Source organism: Phyllopteryx taeniolatus, chromosome 20, assembly GCF_024500385.1.
Source record: "Phyllopteryx taeniolatus isolate TA_2022b chromosome 20, UOR_Ptae_1.2, whole genome shotgun sequence".
In the NCBI taxonomy this organism is placed as follows: domain Eukaryota; kingdom Metazoa; phylum Chordata; class Actinopteri; order Syngnathiformes; family Syngnathidae; genus Phyllopteryx; species Phyllopteryx taeniolatus.
The window spans coordinates 16797683-16822750 of record NC_084521.1 but is presented as its reverse complement, the minus strand read 5'-3'; the positions used below and the strand labels follow the sequence as shown (position 1 = coordinate 16822750).

At 51.5% G+C, this 25068-nt stretch overlaps 3 protein-coding genes across 3 annotated transcripts in view; 1 reads left to right on the top strand and 2 right to left on the bottom strand.

The window, feature by feature from the left end:
- The window catches only part of rreb1a (ras responsive element binding protein 1a), a 32870-nt gene extending 28366 nt beyond the window's left edge, over positions 1–4504 (bottom strand). The window contains 1 exon segment of the mRNA XM_061759030.1: positions 3977–4504. Coding sequence (XP_061615014.1) covers positions 3977–4016 — 40 coding nt within the window. The 5' untranslated portion in view covers positions 4017–4504.
- A 4811-nt stretch (positions 4505–9315) lies between these two features.
- LOC133470197 (coagulation factor XIII A chain-like) lies at positions 9316–16134 on the bottom strand. Its single transcript, XM_061758271.1, has 17 exons — positions 15474–16134; positions 14998–15050; positions 14634–14931; positions 14114–14362; positions 13933–14051; positions 13760–13867; positions 13252–13426; positions 12967–13105; positions 12348–12451; positions 12191–12279; positions 11963–12116; positions 11767–11885; positions 11534–11699; positions 10646–10800; positions 10436–10572; positions 10257–10362; positions 9316–9648 (listed from the first exon to the last, which is right to left on the bottom strand). Exons 2-17 carry the CDS (start codon positions 15025–15027, stop codon positions 9595–9597), a joined length of 2202 nt encoding a protein of 733 aa, XP_061614255.1. The 5' UTR covers positions 15028–15050; positions 15474–16134; the 3' UTR covers positions 9316–9594.
- Positions 16135–18295: 2161 nt separating this feature from the next.
- On the top strand, positions 18296–24542 carry nrn1a (neuritin 1a). The gene is made up of 3 exons (XM_061758814.1): positions 18296–18454; positions 20591–20738; positions 21800–24542. The coding sequence occupies exons 1-3, from the start codon at positions 18415–18417 to the stop codon at positions 22038–22040; spliced, it is 429 nt and encodes a 142-aa protein (XP_061614798.1). The 5' UTR covers positions 18296–18414; the 3' UTR covers positions 22041–24542.
- Positions 24543–25068: the final 526 nt, after the last annotated feature.

The following is a 25068-nucleotide window of genomic DNA, read 5'->3' as shown; positions in this document are numbered from 1 at the left end:
AGTCACCAGTTCAGTTTTACATTCCAAAAAAAATGGCTTTTAATTGCTGCAAATGTATTTGTATTTTGCGAGCTCACAAACGCATCGTGACGATGAGGAAGAGGTCGGAAAGGAAATGGATCTCTTCAAAAAATGGAAGCTGTTGGGATCAATCCAAGATTTGTATTTTTTCGGAATGCAGCAGAAGTGCAAGTCACGTGGCAACTACCTATTCCTACTTCCTTATTCCCCATTTTATGACATCATTTATCACATTTACAACTTTCTGGAGTTGGGCCCTTCCATTGGTGACATTTTCAACACTTCTGTGGATGACTTCCAGAAACTTTTCCCGCGCGAGCATCAGTGGAAAACTTCTAATCTGACGATTGTCGCCGTGACGACGCGCGGCTAACGCGACAGCCCAGAAGAAGACAATTTCACCGTGAGGATGAGCGAGGCGTTCCAGGCGTCACAAAAACGACGCCGACGAGCCATTTGCTCTGGGGCGTCGCAACCGGGGGGGGGGGGGGGGGGGGCCCATCCCCCGCCCAGCCACCACCGCTCCGCTCATCCTGCTCCACACCTCGCCGTCCGCAACTCGCGCACGCCGGCATGTTTGTGCCGTAGCTAACGCGTGGACGCAGGACGTCATTTGTGCTTTCTTCAACTTTGGCCTGCACCTTGCGTTTCTCTCCTCCCTCTGCTCGCCATCCTCTCTCGCCCGCTGGGGGGGCGGATGAAACATAATCTTATCTAAAAAAAGGCGCCTCTATAAATAGCGGCCTGCGCACAACAAGACACCGGCAGCGGCGACAACCGGCGCGGCTCGCGACCGCGCTGCTTTCCTTCATTTGTCAGTGGCTTTCCAATGAAATTAAAGAAACTAAAGTTGGCAAAGTGCGCTCACGCCACTCACGGCGGATCGATGCAAGTGTGTGTGTGTGTGTGCGTGTTAACGTAAAGACACCGAGCGTCTCAAAAGCTTTTAATTAGCTGCTTGACTCGAGTCCCCAGACACACACACGTGCCACTGAAACTCTCTTAACACACACACACACAGCAGCGTGGAAGTGTTTGAATTGCGCACCTAAAGAGGCCACGGCGTACCCGAACACAAACGTCTCCCTCCATCCTTTGTTCGATCTTGAAATAGATGCCATTATTCCGGCTGAATATTCTAATTGTTCTGACGTAGGGCTGCGACTACGGATTCTTTTAATCATCGATTAACCTGACGATTTTTTTTTTGAATGAATCGATGAATCCGATTTTTTAAAAAAGAAATTTATTCCGAGCCGTTCACTTAAAAACAGGACATTACTTCAAATTGACTGCAGAAAACTGGTGATATTCTTCTTGAATATTTTAATTGCTCAGACGACTTCAAAGACCTTGTTGACATAACGCATCAAAGAATTTGGATGTATCAACAAAAGTTGACTTTCTTTTCTAATGAAGGTACTTTTTGAAGCGCCAGCAGTGCGAGAAGATGGCGAGCAGCCGCTGTCATCGCGCCAACATGGCCGCAGGGCGCGTGCGCGCTCACAATAGAGGCGCCGCACAAGACGGCCGACGCGACGGCGAGGCCCGCCTCTCGGCCGGTCCTCCGGTCGCCACGGCGTCCGGGAATGCCCGCCGCTTTGATGTTTTGGTCGGCGCCCCGCCCTCCCACACGTGCGCACGCGGCCACGCACCGGCGGACAGGCCGGCTCGACGGCGAGAGGCCGAGACGGGCCCCTGCCCTGCGGAACGCCCACGTGATGACTTTCTACACTGAAATGCTAACATGTTAGCATCAGGGTAACAATTCGACAAGCATCTCGATGTTTAGTAACATCAGTGGATGATTTCCACAAAGTTTTGTTTTAGCATCAGTGGAAGAACACCTAAAGGTTTTAATTTGCGTTAGCATGAGTAGAAGACTCCCGAAAGGTTTTTAACACCTTTAGCATCAGCAGATGACTTCTAGAATTGCTTTAATGCATGTTAGCAAGAATTCAAGAAGCATTTCGACATGTACGAACAATCACTGATGACTTGTGGAAGGTTTTCGACCTCGTTAGCATCAGCGCATGACTTCGAGACACCTCAATGTGTATTACCATCGGTGAATGAGGTTGCGAACATGTTTTAGCATCTCAACCTATTATAACTGGGAGAAGACTGCTAGAACGGTTTTGACATCATTAGCGTCCGTGGAAGCAATCGAGACGCATCACAATACGCATTAACATCAATGGAATGTGTGTTAGCTAGCGTCAGTGGAAGAACGCTAACATGCTAGAATTCCAGAAGCATCTCCGTGTGTTTTCGCATGAGCGGACGACTTCGAGAAGGCTCTTAACATCATTAGCATGAGCGAAATGATTTTAGAGGCGTCACAAAATGCATTAAGATCAATGGATGACTTCTAGAAGGCTCTTAACATGTTTTAGCCTTCTGGGAGCTTCTTCACATAGTTTGCATCAGTAGATGACTTTTCCAATGTTGTTTTAACATGTTCCGACATGAACGGATGACTTTGGATGTGCGTTAGCATCAGTAGATGACGTCTAGAAGGTTCTTCGGCCGACGGCCCGAAGAAGGTTGTAGCCTCGCAATTAACGTTTCAATGATGCTTAGCAGACTTCCATCGCGTTGACGATTATTAGGGTGAATATCCTCGATCTCGCGTCATTTGTTAGTTCCTTTCGAACGTCCCTCCTGTTGTCCTTTGACCTCCATCTTGGAACAATACCACCGTCTTCACCCTCCTCATCACATTATCACATCCTGCAGGCCCCACTTGGACGAGCACGCAAACGCAGATAAGATGAGCACGCGACCTGCACAGTCGCAGCACGTCGAAACCAAGCCCAAACGTGTGCGACCCTCTTTGTCAAAAGCCCCCCGATCGACACGTGACGTCACATCGAGCCACAGCATCACTTCGGCGTCAACTCCGAAGTTAGCCAAGACGCCTGACGTACAGTCTCCGCGCTAAACTGCTAAGCGGCTAAGCGGCTAGCCGCGGCCGCGGCGGTTTGAAGAGCGTCGAGCACGCGCGAATCGACGTGTAAAGACGACGAGGGGGGCTGTGCGCGTGCGTGAGAAGGAGGGGGAGGATGCAACAGGCGTCACGTCGATGCTGCGAGCTGCGCGTCAACACAGACGCCAAAAAGTGTGCAAAAAGCGTGGAAAAGTCAGCAAAGCGCCACTTCGGGGCCCGAACGGCGACGCACTTTACACGACGAGCGGGCTGACTTTCTTGATGAATTTGTCTGGGCAAGGTCACGGCAGCGCTGTGCGGCTAGCAGCTGTTAGCGACGATGCGACCGGAAGCCAGACCCGCACCCCTCCAAATTACAACCGTTGGACTTGGGTCAACGCGCTCGGAGCTGGCGAAAGTACCGACAAACGGGCGAGGAGAATCGGACGGGGGCTGTCGCGGGATGCCCGCCGTCACGTCACACACGGGCGTCAAACGACGTACACGCTTCAAATCGCAAATATGATTCAAAGTCCCTCAATAAGGCTGGACGCGAGCGAAATCAACAGGTGCTTTTACTCTGAAAGCGCTGGCCGGAAGCCAGTTTGCTGCTTGCCGCCGGCTAGCTGACGCTACCGTCAGCTAGCTTTACACATGGCCACTAACTAACTAACTAAACTGACCAGCAGCGAGCCTCCGACCAAAGTGCACCCGAGATATGGATGCTCGCCTCCGGCAGCGAGCACCCTTTGACCCCGTCCCCCACCCCCCGCGCCGCGCCGCCCTCCCCGCGGGACAAAAAGCTCCCACGACGGCCGCCCAGCACAAAAGTTTGTGCGGAAAAAAAGCAGCTCGAGCGAGCTTCAAAGTGCGGCGAAGGAGGAAGAGAGCCGCCGCGCTGAATTCCGCCGCTTGGATGCGCATCGAACTCGGAAGAGCAAAAGTGCTCGCTCGCCATCTTAAAAGTTGATTGGCAGCACGGCAACAAGTCAACGAGAGCGACAAACAAACAACGCGAACACTTACGTTGGACTTCGTCGGGGTTGGGCCGCTCGCGCCGAGACATCGTGGCGGGCGACGACGACGACGACGACGACGATGAGGAGCGCCGAGATGAGGATGAAGATGAAGGCAGTGACGGCGAAGAGGCTGCAAACTTGATCCGAAGAGGAGACGAATCAAAATGGCGTTTCCGAAGGGATGTGCAAACTTGGACAAACTTTACTCCGGCTTCTCCTCCTCCTCCCTCCTCCTCCTCCCTCCTCCTCCTCCTCCCTCCCTCTTCCTCCCCCTCCTCTTCCTCCCTCTCTCACAAGTCACTCGAGTCAAAAAAGACTCGAAGAAGAAGCTTGTTGAGAGTTCGAGTCGTCGGCCTCTCCTCCCTCCGCGTGTGTGTGCGCGCGTGTGTCTAAAGCCGCGCACTAATGCGCGTCACGTGTCGTGTGTGCGTGCGTGTGTGTGTGTGTGTGTGTCTCCAAGGGGACGTGGCCATCAAGCATCTCTGTGCACGCGCACACGCCCGCGGGAGGCTTCTTCCTCCTTTTCGCGCACGCGCAGCCAACTTCTTTGAAACTTTGCCGTTTGTGTCGTTTGGCGAGTCAACTCGTCGTGTGCCCACCCTCGCCCTCGCCCTCGCCCCCGCCCCCGCCCCCTCCCCCTCCTCACCCTCGCCCTCGCCCCCTCCCCCACCGACTGGCCTTCCTTCCTCGGGCAACTTTGCTGCGGTGCCCAAAACGTCGGCGCAGCATCCCAAGAGCAGAGGAAGGCGGCGCGGATCTCGCGAGACTTGCGGCGAGAGGAGGAGGATGCTAAGGCCCAGCAAGGCCCGCTGCTGCTTTTCAGCTTCTCAGCTTCTCAGCTTGTCGCGCGCACACCTGCCGACAATTTCGAAGCGCTTAGATGTGGCCTGTGCTCTCAAAAGTCGAATGCAACGACTTTGTGTTCGGGTGCTGAGATCGGAGCCAGTTGAAACGCATCGCATCGAACGTCACAAGCGTCTTTATTGGCCAAGTATGCTCAAAAGAGTAGTTGGAAAGGCTGAAAAACGGCCAAATATTCACTCGGGACGTCGACGCGAGCACGTGCGCGAGTCGTCAGCGGTCGGCAGCAATTGTGCAAATCACGCAGCGTGACAAAACCTTCGACAATGAAACGTCACCGCAGAAATTCTGGAAAATGAGCCGTCATCTGATTTGAAAAGGAGGAAGAAGATATTGAACGTCTGCTGCGAGACAAAGTCCAAACCGAGAAGATTGTTGTTGTTTTTTTTTTAGAGATTCAATGTTGTCTCTTAGTCGTTCAATGTTGGCAGTTAACTTGTCTAAGTGAGAATAGTCGTCCGATAAGCTCATTTGCATTTGATGAACCAGAAGACATCGAGGTAGCACCTTCTCAATGTTTTCTCCTATCCAAAACAAGATCATTTGACTTTTTGGGTGTCCCATCATTTTGTACATTTACATATTGTCTCTCGGGCATTCATAAACTTGACTAACTGGAACGAGTCGCCAGTAGAAGCGTCACGTGAGCTGCACTTCCCCGCATGGCCACTCGGGCGGCGCTCGTCTATGCTGCCGTTCGGGAGCGCTCCATTTTCAACGCTCGAGGCTGACGAGGAGGAGGAGGAGGAGGAAGAGGAAGGTGTGCTGAAGGATGACTTGAAAATAGGAAGTGAACTCATTGTTGGCCATTTTGCGCCGTGACGAGAAGTTCTCCCCTCAACGTAGCATCTTGAAAAGCAGCGAACAAGATGGTCACGAGGGAAACTAACGCCCACTGCGTATCCCATGATGCATTGCGCCCAAACAGAAAGACACAACAGATGGACAACATGAAGTGCTTCGTTTGTATTTATTGTCCAATATATTCAGCATAAACTATCTCGTGTTATTATATTTTTAGTCCAGAATGCCCAGCGGCTGACGTCGATGGCGTCGTCGATGCTGCCCGACCGAGTAGCCTTGAAAAATGTTCCAAAATGGCCGATAAAGCAAAAATACGAATGAACCTTCAAACAACAAAGCGTGAACATTCCTGAACAAACGACAACAATTAGTAAGTTCAATGAAATTGCATCTGAACTCAACGTTTACGGTTGAAGTTCAAAGCTCTCGAGACGATTCATCAATGTTCAAAACAGTCGTCGATGAATTTGATAAAGCGCTTAGTTATCGATCCGGCGATGAATTCTCGCACCTCGAGAGTCTTTGATGAATCATTCCGGCCCCAGATCAGCTGCGTAGTCCACCATATCAAAATACGAACAGCGGCCACTGACAATTACGCGCTCGTTTCCTGATCCTTCATCACGCCGTCGATTGGGATTATCGATCATCGTCCACGATGCGACGATCCCTCTCCAGTGATGCGGGAACGATTGCCAAGACGGCGCACGCGTCTCAGAAGAAGAAGAAGTCACAAAGTAGCTTTTAAACCTTGCAGCTACGTTAGCATGCTATCACGCGTTAGCACTTGAGCGGCTGGATCGCGACGACCTCGACGTCGCTCATCTCGCCGTTGCGCTTTTCCCTGCTAGCGCCCGGGCTGAGAGGCTCCCGCGGTCACGGGACTCCTTCATCACGACACGCGAACGCTTCGCTCAACTCTCGACATTATTTGTCCTTTTCTGGGATTTGTCTTTTTGCTTGCTTGTCCGCCGCCAGTCGCCTTTTCGAAAACGAGTCGCTAACGTTCCCGAAGTCGTCAACGCCGTTCGTGCTTTTGCGCACGACCTCCCGTCTGTCCGCTGCCGTGTTCGTTCGTGCAAACGGTGCAAAAAAATCAATCCCGACAACTTTCCAGCCCTTTTTTTGGAACTTTTTTGGAGGCCTGACTAACTCGCAGCCTCTTTGAGGATGTCGAGGAAGGGAAGGCGCCGGCACAAAGTTTGGCGCGAGACGTTGTTTAGTGGCGCGTCGCCATGGCGATATTGCCGAGGGGCGAAGCATCTCCACCGACACGCCGGCGAGGGGGCGGACAGAGCTCACAGCGCCCCAATTTAGTGCTTTTTTTCATTTACGAGCCGTCGTTTTTTTCGCTGGCAAAATTGGAATTAGGAGCGAGCTTCGGAGTGAAGTGAAAACAATTTGGCCATTCCATGAGGTCGACGCCAAAATGAAAACACTGACAAGGAGCATGCACTCGCGTGACCGCATGGCAACCGGCCAACCGGATCCGGATCTGTTCCTGATGGCCCTCTTTAGGCCACGCCCCTTAAAGGCACACATCAGCCCAATGCACGTGTGCACGTGTGTGGGCTTAGTGAAATGTTATGAAGCTTAGCCTGAATTGTTTTTTTTCGTCCATCCATTTTCCGTCGAGCGGCCGGAGCCAATCCCAGCCGTCATCGGGCAGGAGGCGGGGTACACCCCGAACCGGTCGCCAGCCAATCGCAGGGCACGTACAAACGAACAACCATTGGCACTCACATTCGCACCTACGGGCAATTTAGAGACTTCAATCAACCTAGCGTGCGGGAGGAAAGCGGAGTGCCCGGAGAAAAGCCACGCGGGCGCGGGGAGAACATGCAAACTCCGCACAGGCGGGGCCGGGGATCGAACCCCGGTCCTCAGAACTGTGAGGCGGACGCTCCAACCAGTTGCCGCCGATTATGATTTTTTGTCTTGATTAAAAAACAAAGCAAAAATGTTCGAATGTATTTTTGTGTGTGGCTGGAACAGATGAATGGAGTTTGTTTCGATGTTTGAGTAAATTGAGAAATGAGCTGGGTCACAGCCCAAATGAAACTCCTAAGTCAAGGCACCGGTGCAGCGAGTCGGCCATTTTGGAGTTCTGTGGGAAAATGCGGCGCGCGTAAAGCTCATTCTCTATTTGACGCCGTCAACGTCTCCCGCGACGCGTGTTGAAAGGTGGTCGACGACGACGGGCGTGAACATTTAGTAAATTGTATAAACTCGAGAAAATATACTCATCGGAAAACAATACACCACAGATAGGAATCGGTAGATAGGACACGCCCCTTTTGACGACGCGCGACAGCGACACCTGTCGGCAGCGCGCGCGCCTCACACAGAAACAAAACCCATCTCCAGTTCCCGGTCGTGACGGCTCCCCCGAACGGAAGAGCGCGTGACGAGCGCGTCTTCACTCTCAGACGAACTTTAACCTTTGCTCCGCTGAGCGACAGAATGATCACTCGGCGCGGCGGCCGCTTGGATTCATGCAATCAGTTGCCAACGGTTCGCGTCCTATCTGGACGAACCGGTTTGTCACTGTTGCCACGGCGACGGCTAACATGGCTGGGGGAGGGGTCTTTGATGAAAAACTCGTCGCCTCGTCCGCTCTGCCTGCGCCCTAAAGCCCGCATTTTCCATCCTCATGACAAAACAATACAAACGGAGCCGTTGGGTGACGTCACGGGTCGTTTCTCGACGCTTCCTTGCACACGAAACCACCTGCTGGCCATGCGCGTAATCGCAGGCGGCTGCATCATTTTGGCCTCTGGTCAATGGCCATGTATTGCAACACAATGTGCGACCAAGTCATTTCAAATGTAGGATGGTTTACGGTGGCTTACGATGTTCCTCATCGCTGGCTGTATCAAGTCTTAAGAGGGCAGAGGGCTTCTTTAGACATGGCAGCAAAGGGCAAAGATCTTTCAAGGAATCTCTCCTCTCCCAGTGAGGTTTTATTTGAAAATAAATCATTTCCCCCCTGAATCGAATAAGAAAGGGTGGCAGCGCAGTGAGGTCATCGCTAAGCCTCGGTGACCTTCCCTTATGCGGCGCGGTCCCGCTCGGGCTTCCGACTCGGAGTCGAGTGCGGCAACTTTGCGGGCGGGAGGATTCCCAGGAGCGTACGGAACCGCTCGCTCGCTCGCTCGCTCCAAACGAGCCGCGCAGTCTTTCTCCAAACTGAGCTGACCGCAACTCTATATATAAAACGCACACGGCCGCGTGAGGGGTTTCGATTGCTGTCAAATCTCGCGGCAACGGGTCACGCGGTGCAGCCGGGCAGCGAGGCTTCGACCTCATCACTTCCGGGTCCGCCGCTCAATGAAGCGAGCCTCGCTTGGCGCTTCGCGGAAACGCCTCGAAGACTCGGCGCATCTCGTAACGACGTTCGAAGGTCCACCACGGTGCAAGGCCACGCGCGTATCGGCGAAAAAAAGGCCAAAGTTTGTCGAACTTTCCCATATTCGAGGCCTCCATATACACACGCGCACGTTTGCCGACGCTGGTCGCAAACACTGCGCGGTGATTGTTGCACTCTAGTGGTGAAAATGGGCCCTGCACCCTGCGTGCTGCATGTGTCTGTCATGCTTGATGATAGACACGCACGTGCGTCGTCTGAGTGCACACGCGGAAATTGACTTTTGAACAAATAATCCTCAGAGACCACGTGAGCGCTTTTGACTTTGCTTTATTGTTAGTATATGAGCACGAAACACGCGAGAGCGAACGATGAACCCAGAGAAATCATTCTTGGCCCAGATCGATGCGAAGAGATCGACTTTCCTCATTTTCAAATCGGAATCCACGGCCGCTCCAACGTCGCCAATTTGGCCGACGGAGGTGCCGGCCGCTTTTGGCTTCCCGCCGATTCTCTCTGATTGCTGACTGATTTCGTGCGGAAGAGAAGCAAGCGCTTTGACGTGCGCCGACGGGAGAGCCGTCGTCGGCGCCTCAGTTGGCGACGGCGGGCCCGGCCTCCACCACGAAGTCCACCTTGCCCCAAATCTGCAAGAGAGGCCACGCCCGACGACAAACAAAACAACGCTTGTTTGGATTTCAGTATAAAGCAAATCATTCAACCCATTCCTCCGTTTTCCGTAGCGCGGGCGGCGGGCCCGCCGGGCGAGAGGCGGGGTACGCCCCGAACCGGTCGCCGGCCGACGGAAACAAACGACGACTCGCACTCACATTGCAATTGAAAGTCTTCGATTAGCCTCGCGTGGCTTTTTTTCGGGACAAAAGCCACGCGGGCACGGGGAGAACGCGCAAAGTCCACACGGGCGGGGCCGGGATTTGAACCCGCAGGCTCACAACTGTGAGGCACAAAATTGTGATCCCAACTTCATTTATTTTCTTTCTTTTGTTTTTGAAATGTATATGAAGTGCAATGCAGCAGACTCGAAGTGGGAGTGATCCGAATCAGCTTGAAGCAAGCACACTGGGCTTCTTATTCGGAGACCTGGTGAGAAGAGGCGCCAAGGAAGACTCGCGGGTGACTTTTCATACAAAAGCGTTTCCAACTTTTTTTGACGGGGCCTCGTATCGCGGATGGATAAGCGCCGAGCGGCCGATGCGGCGCTTGTGTTGTGTTGTCGTCGTCGTCGTTGTTTTACCTCGCAGAGGTTTGCAGCGTACATCACGGCCACCAGGGTGCGCTTCCCCGTCACTTGCGGCACGAAGGACTCCTTCCAGTTAAAGGAAGCTTGAGGCTGGAGGACACTGCAACACACACGCGCACACATGAAGACACGCGCGCCATCGCGCTGGCACGCGCACGAGCCGACGTTCGCACTTGTAGAAGTGCGTCCTGTTGGACACGGCTCGCGGGCCCTCCATGGCCAGGGTGACGTTGTAGAGCGGGAAGTTGAAGGTGTTGGTGAAGGACACGTTGACGAACATGTGCCGTCCGACCTCCTGGACTCCGCTCACCTGCGGGGCGACGGCACGCTCGCGTCAACTTCCTGTCACGCCGCCTAGCGAGCGAGCGAGCGAGCGAGGGTACCTTGAGCTGGAGGTGCGGCGCCTGCAGGTAGACCACCTTCATGGCGTTCAGGTACACGGTCTCCCCGTGACCCGCCAGGGTGAAGCACAGGAAGCGCTGGAAGCCCAAGTTCTTCATGTACTCTTGAGCCTCGGTCTTCAGCACCAAACGCTCGGCTGCAAGTCAAGCGCTTGAGTCGCATCGTCAAAAAAGGCATTTCCTTCCCAATGGTCTCTTACGCAACAATACGGCGATAAGCTCGGACCAATGGCTTATTTCCCGACCAAATTGGACGGCGTGACGTGCGCGTTACCGACCGCATCGTGTCACAGCAGTTGTGGCGGCCTCGACGCCAGAGACCACTTACAGGGTCTGTTCTCCTATTGCAAACCAATATGGCGGTTTGATCACCTCTGGGCAGGGAAACAAATGGACGATATTGCAGGCAGGATGGAAGGATGGAAGGATGGATGGTGTCTTCACCTTTGTTGGCTTTGTTGATGCCTGGCCGCGACAGGCATCAACAAAGAAACGTCCTTCCGCTCGATGGCAGAAGGCGCACGATGAACCTGGGGAGCCTTTTTTTTTTTTTCTCTCCAAGGTTCGGCAACGCAAAACGGCAGCTGAACCGGTACAGCACACGACAAAGGAAATCCGGATGGGAAAGACCAAAACAACCAACGGCAAAAGGCAAAACCTTCTTTTGCGAGCGGTCTACTCAAAGCTCCAACTTGCCCACGGTTGCCCACGTCTTTACCTCTTCTGGGATTTTTGCGCCACCCGACTTTGAATTTGAAGTTACGCGTTTGTTGTTTTCAACGCAGATTTGTTTTGTTTTCAAATGTTGACGGCGTTACAAATTGAAATTGAAAGTGAAAGTGCGACCGCGGGGGTCACGTAGCGACTCACTCTGATTGGGCGGCACGGTGACCTCCACGGGCTCCTCTTTGAAGCGCTTGGACAGCACGCCCGTGTAGTAGATGACGGCGCACGTCACCAGCGCCTTCACCGTTTGGGCCGCGTCGCCGTGGTTCTGGAACTCCACCGTCAGGTACACGTCCTTACCCAGGTCCACCTGACCGAGAAAGACGCGTGTGAAGATCTGGAGTCGCACGCGAAGGCACGCGGACACGCGAGGACACCTGTTCAGCGGCGAGCGAGACGGTGATCAGAACATCCGTGGCGGCGGGCTGGTCCGGGTGGTCTCTCGCCAAACCGAAGCTCTGGGCCGTCTCCATGGCCCTGGCTTCGTCGGCGCTTCCTGCGCACGCGCACACGTTAGCGGGGCCGAGGCGGAATCGGGCCCGAACCGGGGCGGAATCGGAGCGTCCTCGTCACCTTCTTGGTACTTGTACGTGTGCGTGATGTCGACGGGGGCGTCCGCCAGGATGTGCTTGGTGAAGAGTCCCAGCCCCACCAGCCTCTTGTCCACGTAGGTGGAGAGTTCGTTGCCGTACTTGTCCTGCGTCACGTAGATGACGTCGCTGTTCACCTGCGGGGGGCGAGCACGCCGCCGGTAAAGCTCGGAAGAAAGGGGAAGCGGCCCGCCCGGGCTTCACGGCTGACCTCGGCGAAAATGAAGGCGCCGTCGTAGGAGTGCCCCACCAGGCCCTCCTTGATGGCGAGGACCGAGGCGGGACCGCAGCGGTAGAGTCCTGCGCGGGTCACAAGGAAGTTTCCGCTCTTAGCCTTGGACTTTCAAGCAAGTCCCCCCCCCGCCTACCGTCGCTGGTCTCCTGGGGGGTGGCGTCCACCACCTGCCAGCCGCTCAGTCGGGGGGGCAGGTCGGGGCGCGTCATGAAGACCTCGTTCCAGCAGTGGTAGTTCCTGCACGGACGGAGCGCCGCAGACGACACCTTACAGGCGTGCACGGGAGACGCAGACAACATCGCGAGCGGGTTGGCCCGTCGCCGCCATATTGGATGTGGCGGCTCGAAACGCCAGGCAAACAAAACCGAACTTGTCGAAGCCACAACCCAGAACTTGTGCAACAGCATGTCATGCTTTTTAACCTGATGAGTGCGTTTCGGGAATACAGCCGGCGAGCACTAAAGCGACGCGTGTATTTTCATCAGTGTTTACAGCTAGCGATGTACGGAACACTTGCCGACATGATCAATATTGAAATTTGCATGTTAAATCCGCGTCTTTGGCACAATCGCGTTCAACGGGAAAGACGACGTCTTTGTTCGGAGGCGGGAAGTCGCAGCAATATGCGTGAACGCGACTCGATCGTCTGATCTTCCCAACGCCGTGAGATCTGGCTCGGACGACTAAAACGCTCGCGGCTTCTCGTCACTCCGAGACGCCGGCGGACGTCTACGAACGTTCGAGGGACTCACCAGATGGAGTCGTGCGTGTTGCGCTCGTCCGCGGACCCGTCTTCCCTGAAGATGAGCTCGATTTTCAGGTTGCCGTTGTTGTCGTGAGCCGAGTTGAAGTTGGAGATGACTCTGGCCGGGATGCCCAGGCAGCGCAGGACTGCCGAAGGAACGATTAGTCAGCGTTACCGTGGCGACAGATGGGGGGGGGGAAAGTCTTCAAATGCAGTTACAGTCACAACTTCACTTTGACTTCACTGCCTGAACTTTTTTTTTAGCGGTGCCCCCTCTGGAGGGAGCTCTTACAAGTGTTGAAGACTCCGGCGAACACCCAGCACTGGCCGTAGCGCACGGAGCTGCCCGTGTTGGCGTACTGCAGCAGGATATTCACGCTGCCCGTCCACAGGGTGGGCGCCATGCCTCCGGAAAAGTTCTCGCTCCAGTTGCCCACCAGCACACCGTTTTCATCCTGAGAGTTGATCTGCAAAAGGGAAGGTCGTAAGATCAGACGTAGGGTGCTTCGGACACGGTGGCCGCGACCGGGAGCACACGAGAGCGAGCCGGAAGATGCCGAGATTTGGGAGGTCGGACGGGATCGGGGACGGCCCGCGGCCAGCGAGGCCGCGTTGAGACGGTTCGGCCGGAAGAAACGGAGGGAGACCGAACGGGAGGTTTCAGGATGGGCTCTTGCACACGGTTGAAGGTGGAAGAGGAGCGTTCCTTGTGGCTAACCCTCAGTGGGAGGCAAGAAAGAAAGAAAGAAAGAAAGAGAAGAAGAAGACGACGACGACTCATTGTTCCTATCGGAGCTCACCAAGGCGGAACCCTTCCGGACCATTTCGATGGCGTTGCTGCGGTTTCTGATGGGCATGCGGCACACGTCCAGGATGTAGATGCACGCGTCCAAGATACCGCGTTCAAACTGCAAGGACGCGCCGGACGTTACTCGGTCAGCGGGCGAGCCCTTCAGCCGGCGTGTGGACAAACCTGCCCGAAGACCCAGTCGCGACTGAGCAGAGTGGACCTGGAGCCGATGTAGATGACGCCGCTGTCGTTGAGGACGTACTCCTGGCGTCCTTGCTCTTCCGGATAATACACCGAATCCCCTGCGGACCGTCGAGAAAAGCGTCAACGGCCGACGTTCGGAGCGGCGCTCTCACTCGCCTACCGCTGTTCCAGCAGTTGAAAAGCACGTAGCAGTCGGTGGACGGGTCCCTCTTGGTGCGCTGCAAGCCCCTCCAGGACACGACCGTCACGTACATGCGGAACTTCCCCACGATGGTGTCGGCCGGCGCCGTGATTGCCAACACCGTCCGCGAGCCCTGGGAATCCACGATCCGACCGGGCCAGCGACCTCTGTGGCGCGTGCCGAACGTGACCCGCTCCAGGGTGCGCAGGCGGACCGAGGGATTGGAACCTGAGGCCAAAAGGGGAGGAGCTTCACGTTACAAGCAAGTCTCCAGCGACTGCGAAACACATGCAAGTCCGAGTCCCCGGTCCATTTTGGGCGAGTCCGGTCTCGTCAGAGGCGAAGCGTTGCCGAGCCAAAGTCTCAGCATCTCGTGGCACGTTAGCTACTCGGCACTCGCTATCTGTGCTAAGTCCATGACAATCGCATCGGTTTTCAAGTGACCCGTCCTACTTTGCGTTAAACACCTCGCACGTTGCCTTTTCCTCCATTTTCTCACCAATCAGGAACTCCAGCTGGAACTTGTCCCTGGGGGTGACGGGTCGGGAAAAGGTGACGTGCAGGACGAACTCTTGGCCCCGGCGGACCACCAGGTTCTGGGTGTCGTAGGCTCGGGTGCGGTGCTCGGGCATGTTGATCTCCCTGCACATGTCCACGTCCGCCACGCTCAGCACGTCGCGCCGGCCTCGCGGGCCCGGCTCGGCGTCAAACTCCTCCTCGCCGTCGTCTTCGTGGGGGCGGAAGGGCTGGAATTCGGGAAAGTCGTCGATGTTGCCCACCAGGTTGATGATGGACGGCTGCGGTGACATTTGGTTTCTGGTTACTGAACGCCACGCTAACCAAATACAAATGTCAGCACCCACCGGCTCGTTGTAGCGCCCCGTCGTGTTCATGATGGCCGCGGCGCAGAGGAGATCTGAAACGGAGCACAAAATGCCGGCTCGCGTCGTTCGTCCGAGTTCGGCCGACTTCGGACGAGAGACGGGACGGGACGCCCCGGACCGGTCGCCGGCCGGCGTCAGAGCGCAGACAGACGAACGCTCGCGTTCGCGAACGTCGACCGACCGCCGCTCGTCAATAAACGACCACGAAACGTTTTGGGGAGGGAAAAGTTCCGGTGGAGGCCGGATTCGAACCCGGAACTTGAGAAACGTGATGCAGAATTGAACTTGATGGCATTTGGCTTTTTGAGTCTTTGTGATTTGGGTCGATTCAAACGAAACGCTTCACAAATGACACATCGTCGATATTTAGTGACACGGAACGCCGACATGAGCCTCATGAGCATATTTCCCAAAAGGAAGTCAGCGGCACAAAATAACAGCGTGCGCGTTCTTACCTGTGCGATGGAGTCGCAGTCGTGATGCTGCCGTGCGCGTCGGGGCCCTTTAAGTAACCCAGCGACTTCCTGTTTGCGACGCCTCCGAGCGTCAGGAGGCGGCGAGTACTTCCTTCTTTTCGAAGCAAAACTCTGACTTCCTCTGACCTTGAGCGTCCAGAGCAGAGGTCGCCCTGACACGCCGCCGCTGAGCAACTTCCTGTTTGTTTGACCCGCCGCTGTCCGTCACGCTCGGACATAACGATAATGTCAATCTTCAAAAGAATGCTGTTTTTGACACGGGAAATAAAGACGGTGCTGACCCATTGCGGTTGCAAAAGTCTACACACCCTAAGCGGGATGCGGCGTGTTCAGAATGAATCCTAAAGTTAGAAGATAAGAAAATGCTTGACGGCTGAAATTCCTTTGTTAGAGCAGTACTCACAGATAAAGATGACCCAAATAAAAAGAATACAAATACGTCAAAAATAATGGGAGGGTCCGATAAAATGGCGATGGCTCCGGAAGGCGTTTTGGGCACCGTGGCGGTTTCAGGCCCATTTACCATTTCACCAACTCTTGCACATTTTGTCACGTTCCAAATGAAATATTTCATTTCGTTTGCTCTGGCAGCACTTGAAATACACACCAAATGAAAAAGGGCCAAAGTTCAAGGGCTACCATTACATTGGCAGGAAAAAGAAACACGCAGTCATTGTGATTAAAAAAATGCCAATCAGCATTCTTTTCACCGTCATGAAAAGGTAAAATATGATTGACTAGCTTTACTGGATTTACTGGATGAAGTTAAATCCAATAAAAAGTGATGAGCAAGCGTTAAACTTGAGTGAAGGAAGTTGAAGGTCAGGCAGAAAAAGCTTTGGATGCTCAATCAGCACAACGCACACACGATGACGAAGATGACGAGTAGAGGAGCCGTACTGACCTCCAAAGGTCACAATTGAGGTCACAACAAAGATGGACCATCCTTCCAGAAAATTCACTAAGAGAATGAGGAACATTATTCAGGAGATTAATAATCACAATTCTGAAGGAATTTTGAGCTGGAAAACCATCTTCAACTTTGACCTCAACAAAGCGGTAAGTCCTCCACGCAAACATTTTCAATGACTGCTGCGAAAATGCTAAGATGCTAACAAATGTCATGAAAACAATTAGCATGACAGCATCCTGAGTACACCGCCCCCCCCAAAAAGACAAAAAGAATCCTTTCATAAGTATGAGCCATATGGGATGTTTTTTATCACGCATAATCATACAACTATAAAGATATTTATTTATTAGTTTCTCTGAGGACACGTCAAACAAAGGCCCAAGGTCAAAGGTCACTGCCCATTAACATCAAAGTTGAAATGTCGTCAGGAGTTAGCATCAAGCTAACAGGCGTAGTTTTATCGAGGATGTAATTAATCCGAGGTCTTCGCTTGGGCTTCTTCAGTGCCACGAGAGGGCGCCAGAGAACCCCGTGTCTGTATATATATATATATATATATATATATATATATGCACAAAAACCTCTTTGGCTAAGAGAGCCATGAAAGCCACATATAATATTTCAAATGTATTTCTGTGAGAGCCGTATCATATAGTTTTTTTGAACACTGAAGCCACCTAAAAGCGTCCGAACGTGCTCTTTTTTCATCCGGTCGATGAACTGCAGCTCACCAGTAATAAATGAAATGTTGCCGGAAGCTTCGCCGCGGTCGCCGGTGGCTCTTTTGGCTTTGTTTTGGCCGACCGTTGACGTCCACTCGCTGCCGGGCCTCCGAGCGCCTCCTCGTTGGAACGCCAGCGCGGATCTATTTTCATGAATTCATTTCATGCGCTGCAAATGTTGTGTTTCCGGTACGCGCCCAAATAAGTTCATTTTAATAAGTCAATCTCGCCCTCTCGTCGGCCCTTTGGCTGGCAAAGGACCTTCAATCGCGCCCGAGTGCCGCACGTCAGTCCGCCATGCATTTTCTTGTCCCGCACTCGCCGGGGCGATGGTCAGAACGTTTTCATCCGTTGTTCTAAAAGTCGTACTCGCCACCTGGGAGCGGCTTTCCGTTTCTGACACTTGGCTCAAGAATCAGCCAAGCTCGCTCCAAATCGGCATTCCCGGCGGGCCTTCTTGCGGGATATTTCCAAGTGCCGCTTGATGTTTGACCGTTTCATCGCTGACATTTGTCTTCGCATGTCGGACACAATTTTGGAATTCCACGGTCCGGTCGCGCTGGCCATCTTTCTGTCTTTTCGTCAAAAGGGTTAGCGAGCGAGCTAGCTAGAAGGCGGGAAGTTGACTCGTCGACCTCGCAACGACCCGGGAAGGTTGAACTCGTGTTCCACGCGAATCCGCACGCACCTGCCAACATTTCCGAGAACGCAGCCCAAAACGCGGATGTTTTGCTTACTTGTGACCGTCAAATAGGGCTCACGTGGCCACATTCGCAGCCAAAACAACAAGCGGGAAATGATGCATTCAAAGGAGTCGGAGCAAAATGTTACTGGAGGCCCGCGACCCTTGCGAGGTCAAGCACTACAGAAAGTGCAAGCGCTCACATGGGCAGAAAGAAAGAAATCAAATACAATACAAATATAGACCTGCATACACGTCATCAAGTGTCACCCGACTTGACTTGAAAACTCCATTTTGGGTGTTTCTTTTGTCATATTTTGAATGAACGCGACATACTCTCAGTGGCGTCATCATTATGATGGCGATGATAAGATAAGAGGACATTTTTGAAATGATGGAAAAAGTGAATGAAGGAATTTGTCCGGTGACGATGAGGAGGAGGAAGAGGAGGAGTCTCTCTCTCTCTCTCTCTCTCCTTTCTCGCCGTGCGCGAAGGAGGGGGAGGAGCGTGTGCGCGTGCGTGTGACTTTGCGGGACTGCGCGCCTCCTCTGCGGCGTCAGTCCGTGCGTGCGCGTCCGTGCGTGCGTGCGCGTCCACCGAGGATGGCGGGAAGCCTCGCGTTGGTGCTGGCGCTTCACTTTGGTGAGTTGCGAGCTCCAATCTCCCGCTCGGCCGAAACTTTCTTCTCCTTCTGATCTTCGGGACGATCTTGCGCCGCTCGCGCCACGATGGCTTTTCTCCACATTCGATTCGATGTTTGGCACGTGAGCAGCACAGTGTGTGCGGCGGCCGGGGGGATCCCCACCCCCCTTACCCTCTTCCTCCTCCTCCTCTTCCTCCTTCTGCACTTTATTTGTGCCAAAGTGCCATTTTGCGCGTGCGTCGCACTCGAATGCTCTTTCGTGTGCGGGGGAGTGCGCGTGACATCGAGGCCGCGCAGAGTCCGCTGAAAAGAATCGTAACGCAGTCCTAATTGTTCGGTTTTGTGGGTGGGTGGGCGTCGAAAAGAAGGAATGCTGAAAAACGAAAGCAGATGGAAGAAAGATGATGTCATTTGCAGCCAGGCACGCGCGCGCCTTCCCGCAGAATGGGCGCACGCGCGGCCCGGGCTCCGTCTAATATGTGGACCGCGCGATTATTCTTATTTGGCTTCATCTTCTCACGTTGTTGTCGTTATTATGATCTGATCTGATTGTTGCATAAGCGCGACGTGTGTGGAGGTGTGCGCGTGCGTGTGAAAAACGGAGCACGCTCTTTTTCGTGGCAATGCTCGTGACCGCGCACTCTTTCGTCTTTCTAGTACGCTCATCTTCTCCTCCTCATTATTATTATTATTATTATTATTATTATCCTCTTCCTATTATTCAAATTACACAGCTGAAATTCTCCCCCTTACCTTACAAATTGCTCGTACGTTTTTCATCCAGAGCACATCATTGTTATTATTTGATGATGAATCGTTCTTAAAACGTCGATTTGATCGGGCAAACTCTTTCGTTGTTTTTTTGTGGCTCTGATTTCGTTGGAAGGAAACGAAATCAGTCACATCGCGCACGTGATTGTGCCAATAGCTCCTCTTTCTTCGCGTGTGTGTTTGGTGGGTGTGTCGCGTGCACGCACGCTGCAGGAAAGTGTGAGTGGACGCGTGCGCGTGACAAAGACTCCACGTGCACACGAAGAAAAAGCGAAAGAAAGCAAATTGACAGAAAGAACATGTGAACATTGTGTCAAAAAAAAAATGTAAAAAGGAGGGCAGAAAAATGAAGATCAAACAGTAGAATTTGTCATTTGTTCGATCCAAAAATGGAAATTGAGTGCACGTGAAATATGCGCGTCGCGAAATGATATGCATTTCAATGTGTAAATATTCATGCAGCTTGCCGTAAGCTGACGTCACCAGACAAATCAATATAACATCTTTTCGAACGTTTTACATTTTAGGAATGTTCAGTTTGTCTTAACAATTGTTCTGCGGGCTCGACAAGCGAGAATCAAGTTAGAAAAGCCATAGGAACGCTAATCGTGTCTTTCACTTGAGCAAAAGTCACATCACAACAATCAAGTCCAGTTGAGAGAAACGTTGGCGCGCTGACGACATGACGTCATTGCGCCCGGAGTCTTTGCACGGGCGGATGTCGCACCGTGATGACATCATCATGAGCCTCAACCGTCCGAACACGGACGTCCTCCTCCTCGTCAATCTCAAGTTCTGAAAAATGAAAAGAAAGAAATATTCCCATGTATTGATTCTTGTCTTGTTGCAAATCATATGAACGATATCTTGGCTATATTTGTTGGCGACAATGAGTGCCATTCCGACGGAATCCGATTTTTCATTTCCCCCGTGTGGAACTTCCAGAGCCAAGCGGATCTCCAAAGCTTTTCTAAGAGCACAGAAATCCCTTGCGCGCGCATCCGGGAATGTCATCCAAACTGCCGCTTGAGAGGAGCGCCTCGTTCTTGGCGCAGCGGCATTTTCCAGCAAGCGTACGCCGCCTTCGCTCCCGAAACGTTTCGTCTTTCAGCCTTCCGCGCATCGATATCAGGCGTCCAATCGTCAGCGGCAGCTAATGCCAGTGGACGAAATTAGCGACAACAGTTACTTCCGTTGCAAATTGCAGGTCACGTGTTCTCTCGCCCCACGGGCCGGATTGGACCACCCGACGGGCCGGTTCTGGCCCGCGGGCCGTCACGACATCGCCACGGCAACGGCAACATGGTCACGAACGTCACGTCGCGTTTCCGACACCGATGTCCTTTGTTTGTCGCCGTTGCCAGTGTGGCTGCTGCAGACGGCGCTGGTAAGCTCCGCCCACTGCGACGCCGTCTTCAAGGGTTTTTCCGACTGTCTGCTGCAGCTGGGAGACAACATGGCCAACTACCCCCCGGACCTCGACGACCAGCAGAACCTGAACAAGATCTGCACGTACGACACACACGCACACTGCAGCCATAAACATGCTAGCATTGGACTGACAAAACTAACATGGGAGCATTTTGTTTAAGCTAACATGTTAGCGTTTGATCAATAATAACACGTTAGCATTTTAGGAAAAGTAACATGTTAGCGTTCTGTTAAAACGAACACGTTGACGTTTTGTTCAAACTCAAAAGTTGGCATTTTATTACAATTGATATGTTATCATTTTATCAAAACTAACATGTTAGCATTTTGTTAAAACTAAATTCTAATCAAGCAAACGTTGGCATTTTATTAAACTAAATGTTTAAGCAATGTAAGAAAATAAATGTTTGCAGTTTATGAATGTATAACTTTACATGAAGATGATAGCATTTCATACTCTACGTTAGCATTTAATTTTGTTATCTTTTAACACAAACATGTTAGGATTTTTAATGTGAACACAAACATGTATTTTATTAACATACACATGCTAGTTTTGAAATAACACAAATGTGTTAGCATTTTATTGCTATCATTTTAAATGACCGTAGCGATGAATACTTTTGATGTTGAGCACGTAAAACGACAACATAATTATTGTAACCGTGATGATCTTCGAGCAATGTGGCTAATTGGGCGTGTCGATAAGCCCCGCCCCGTGTGGCTGCAAAGTGACTGTTTGTTGGGCGGAGCCAGTGTCCTCCGTGACACCCGGACACGTTCCATGAGGGACGCCTGTCGGGCTGACACGCCCGCTCCAGATGGCGCACGCACACACGCACACACGCACTTGATTTGGGTGACAGCTTCATCACAGCGGGGAGGGGGCGTGGCTTCCCCCTCACACACACACACTCTAATTACCGAGGTCAAAGGTCACATTGTGCACGCCTCATTGGTCACATGGTGGCCAGTGGGCGGAGCTACAGGCCTCATTAAGCTGCGGCAGTAGTCCCTCGACTGCTGCACGGGCAATATGGCCGTCAAATCAAACCTCTATTTGTTATTTTAATTGATTATTTTCCCTCCCTTGTTGTGTTGTCCTCTATGCCCGCCCCCCCGCCCACCCCGTGTCCTGACAGCTACTGGAACGACTTCCACTCGTGCGCGAGCACGGCGTTGTCCGACTGCCAGGAAGGCGCCAGCGACCTTTGGGAGAAACTCAAGGAGGAATCTCGCAGTCTGGATTTCCGCGGGAGTTTGTTTGAACTTTGCGCCGTGGGGAACGGCGCCCACCCCGGGCGGGGTACGGCCCGGGGCCCGGCGGGCCCGCTCCTGGCGGCGGCGCTGCCCGGCCTGCTCACCTGGCTGCTGGCCCTCTAAGAGAGACAAAAAACAACAACAACAACACAAATTAAAAAAAATCAACAGGAAAACCACTGACGGGAAAGCACCGGATCGTCTTTATCCTCAACATTGCCTTCCAGGCGCGTCGTCCAATCACACGGCCGCCAAGACGCTTTGCTGACCCTTTGCTGAAACTTTTGATGACATTTGGATGGCACGCCAGAGGAATTTCTTAAAACGCCATCACGGGTCGAGCGGGAGGGCGGAATATTCGGCAAATTGTTCCCCTGCAAAATGACTTGCAAGGCTAATACTTTTAGCAGCTAGCTTGCTAACTTAGGAGCTAGCTTCTTTTCTTTGTTTTGGGGTTGTGTTGGGAATCCCTCACGAGTTACTAAATCGTCACCGCTATATAAAAGTCTCCTTGTAGTATTCGATAAATGGTTTCAGCTATAGAGTCAACGACAGAAAATGCGTATACGTGTCGTTTTCAAATTATTGGATCAATAATGGTAAACGCACTCCAATTCTTATTTAGCGATTTTTTTAGTTTTATGCCGCTTCTGTTTTCTGTGTGTAAGTGACTCCCGTGCCACCTCAAGTCCTATTTTCAAAAATTTGCGGCATTGGTAGTAAAAGCAATCGTTATTGACGGAGCAAACGGCGGTGGCCCATTGAAGCTCACTATTTGCATAATGCTAAAGACATAAACGGCTTGATTAAACTAGTGCGAGTTGCACAATTTGCACGCGTTGCCCTTCAAACTCTGTGGATACAAGTGCAGAAATGATAACGGTATCACGGTAAAGACACGCGATAGTTCCGACACTTTCACAAATTCATACATATCCGTCAATATCTGAGAAATAACGGCATTTATTTTGCTATCTGTGATTGTGTGACTTCAAAATGGCTGCCTCATCCCAGATCCCGCTGGTGCATTGAGGCTCTCTCCTGTGGCGTTAACGCTAAAGACAGCTTGAGGGATATTTGGAAAAAAACCCAAACAAAAACAACAGCAACTCTTTGGACACTGAGATGCATTTGTGTTAGTTTTCTTAGAAAAGTGGTATATTAAGAAATAGGAGAAAAATCCCATGTATTCAAAATGTCATTAGCATCTTGACAAAATGTCCCAATCCAGAAACTTCATTTGGGACAGCAAACGGTAAAGACATGTCTTTACCGTTATTGATCCAATGATATTAAAAATGACACATCATAGAGTGATCGGGGAACGAGCGAACGATTCCGAAGGCAGTCGCTGCTTTCGGAATCGTTGACTCGTTCTCGACTCCCCAATCGCTCACGAGGGCTGAAACGATGAATCGAACACTGCCCGATGGCTACAAAAGGACTTTTAGTGGACATCTTCGGGAACGATTCCGGGCCACAATATACAAATCCTGCTCGACGGAGGCAACGAGTGAAAGAGTCCCAACGCAACCGATGTTTTTTCAAGGCGCAGACAGACAGTGAGTGTTGTCGACTTGCATGATGTCACTTCCTCACCCTTTTTAGGACATGAGCACAAACGTCGGCTTCCGCCATTCCGGCCGACAAACCGAGCGCAGCGTAGCGGGCCGCCTTTGCGCTGACACGAGCGTAGCTGACGCTGGCTGGAGTCCAGTTGCGTCCGTGAAAGTCTTGGTTGAAAATGTTTTCTAAACATGGCTAACACCCAACTGACTTTGTTGATGATTTGAGCGGCTAACGGTAATTAGCTTGGAGCTAAGTGTTGACGTTACGATGAAAATGTGCGACTTTGGCCGTACGTCAGCTGACGGCATTTGGTTAGGATCGCGTTGTGGCGTAACAGCAGCCTTTTAATGTTGTTTTTTTTTTTTTTACTTAAGCGTTTTAACATTTTAGCTTTTTAATGTTTTAACGTTTTTGTTACGCTTAAGCGTTGTAACGTTTTAGTTGTTCAAACTTTCAGCGTTTTAACATTTTAGTGTTTTCACACTGAAGCGTTTTAACGGTTAGTGTTTTAACGTTTTAGTGTTTCACGCCCAGTGCGCGTGCTTCCAGGTTAGCTAACATTTAGCAAAGACTTTGTGAAGGAAAGACTCAAGGTTATTTTGTGCTGGTTTCCTGAAATGTTCCAGAAGTTTTGTTATTTTAATTTTTTAATAGTACGTGAATAGAAAGTTTAGCGTTAACGTTGTTGTGTTTGTGATTGCGGCAAAAAAATCGAAAAACAAAAAAGCAATACCACTACGACATCACGGCCAGTGTAGCTCCGACCAATCAATAACCATTCATTATTAAATCAAGACTGTTGTGTTCTAATAAATAACAAGTAATAAGAGATAATAATAATAATAATAATAATAATAAATGTTCATGTCTTTGTTCGTTTCTGTCTGTTTGCTCGCAACTTTTACAAATCCTTCCAAAAAGGATTTCTGATGCATTCTTCAGAGAAAATATTCCTAAGAAAAAGATTTATCATCAAAACTTTATTCCACTTTTAACGAAAATAGAATTATGAGAAAATGATTTAGTGCAAAATAAAACAATACTGTTTGAAAGGAAGTCTGCAACATCACTGTGTCTTTTTCACGTGTCTCTCACACACACACACACACACACACACACATTGATTATTAATGAGCTAGTGCACACGCTCATCCGGTATTGATGGATGAAGATGAAGATGAGGACTCAGCTGGCCAAAGACCAAAAGGCAAATGTTTCCACTTGTATTTTATTTTTTGGAACAATCAGCCACCATTTTTATGAAATAATCACACGAGCAATATTTACCACGAAACGGGAATCAACGAAGTTCTTTTCAATCAAGTCGAAAACAATTCCAACGTCATCATGGCACAACGGTGACGTCATTTGCCGTACGCCGTTGATGTTTCTTTTTGGGTGTTTCACGAAGCTCACTTGGTGTGCACGCGCACGTATACCGACGTGTTCGGGTTTCGTGGAAAAAAATGTCACGAGCACAGACGACACATTGTTAGGTTTTCTTTGACATAATAATACATTTTGTGCATTTCAATTGAAAACAAATGAGATTGTTTGTCTTTTTTTTTTTTGGAACGATGAC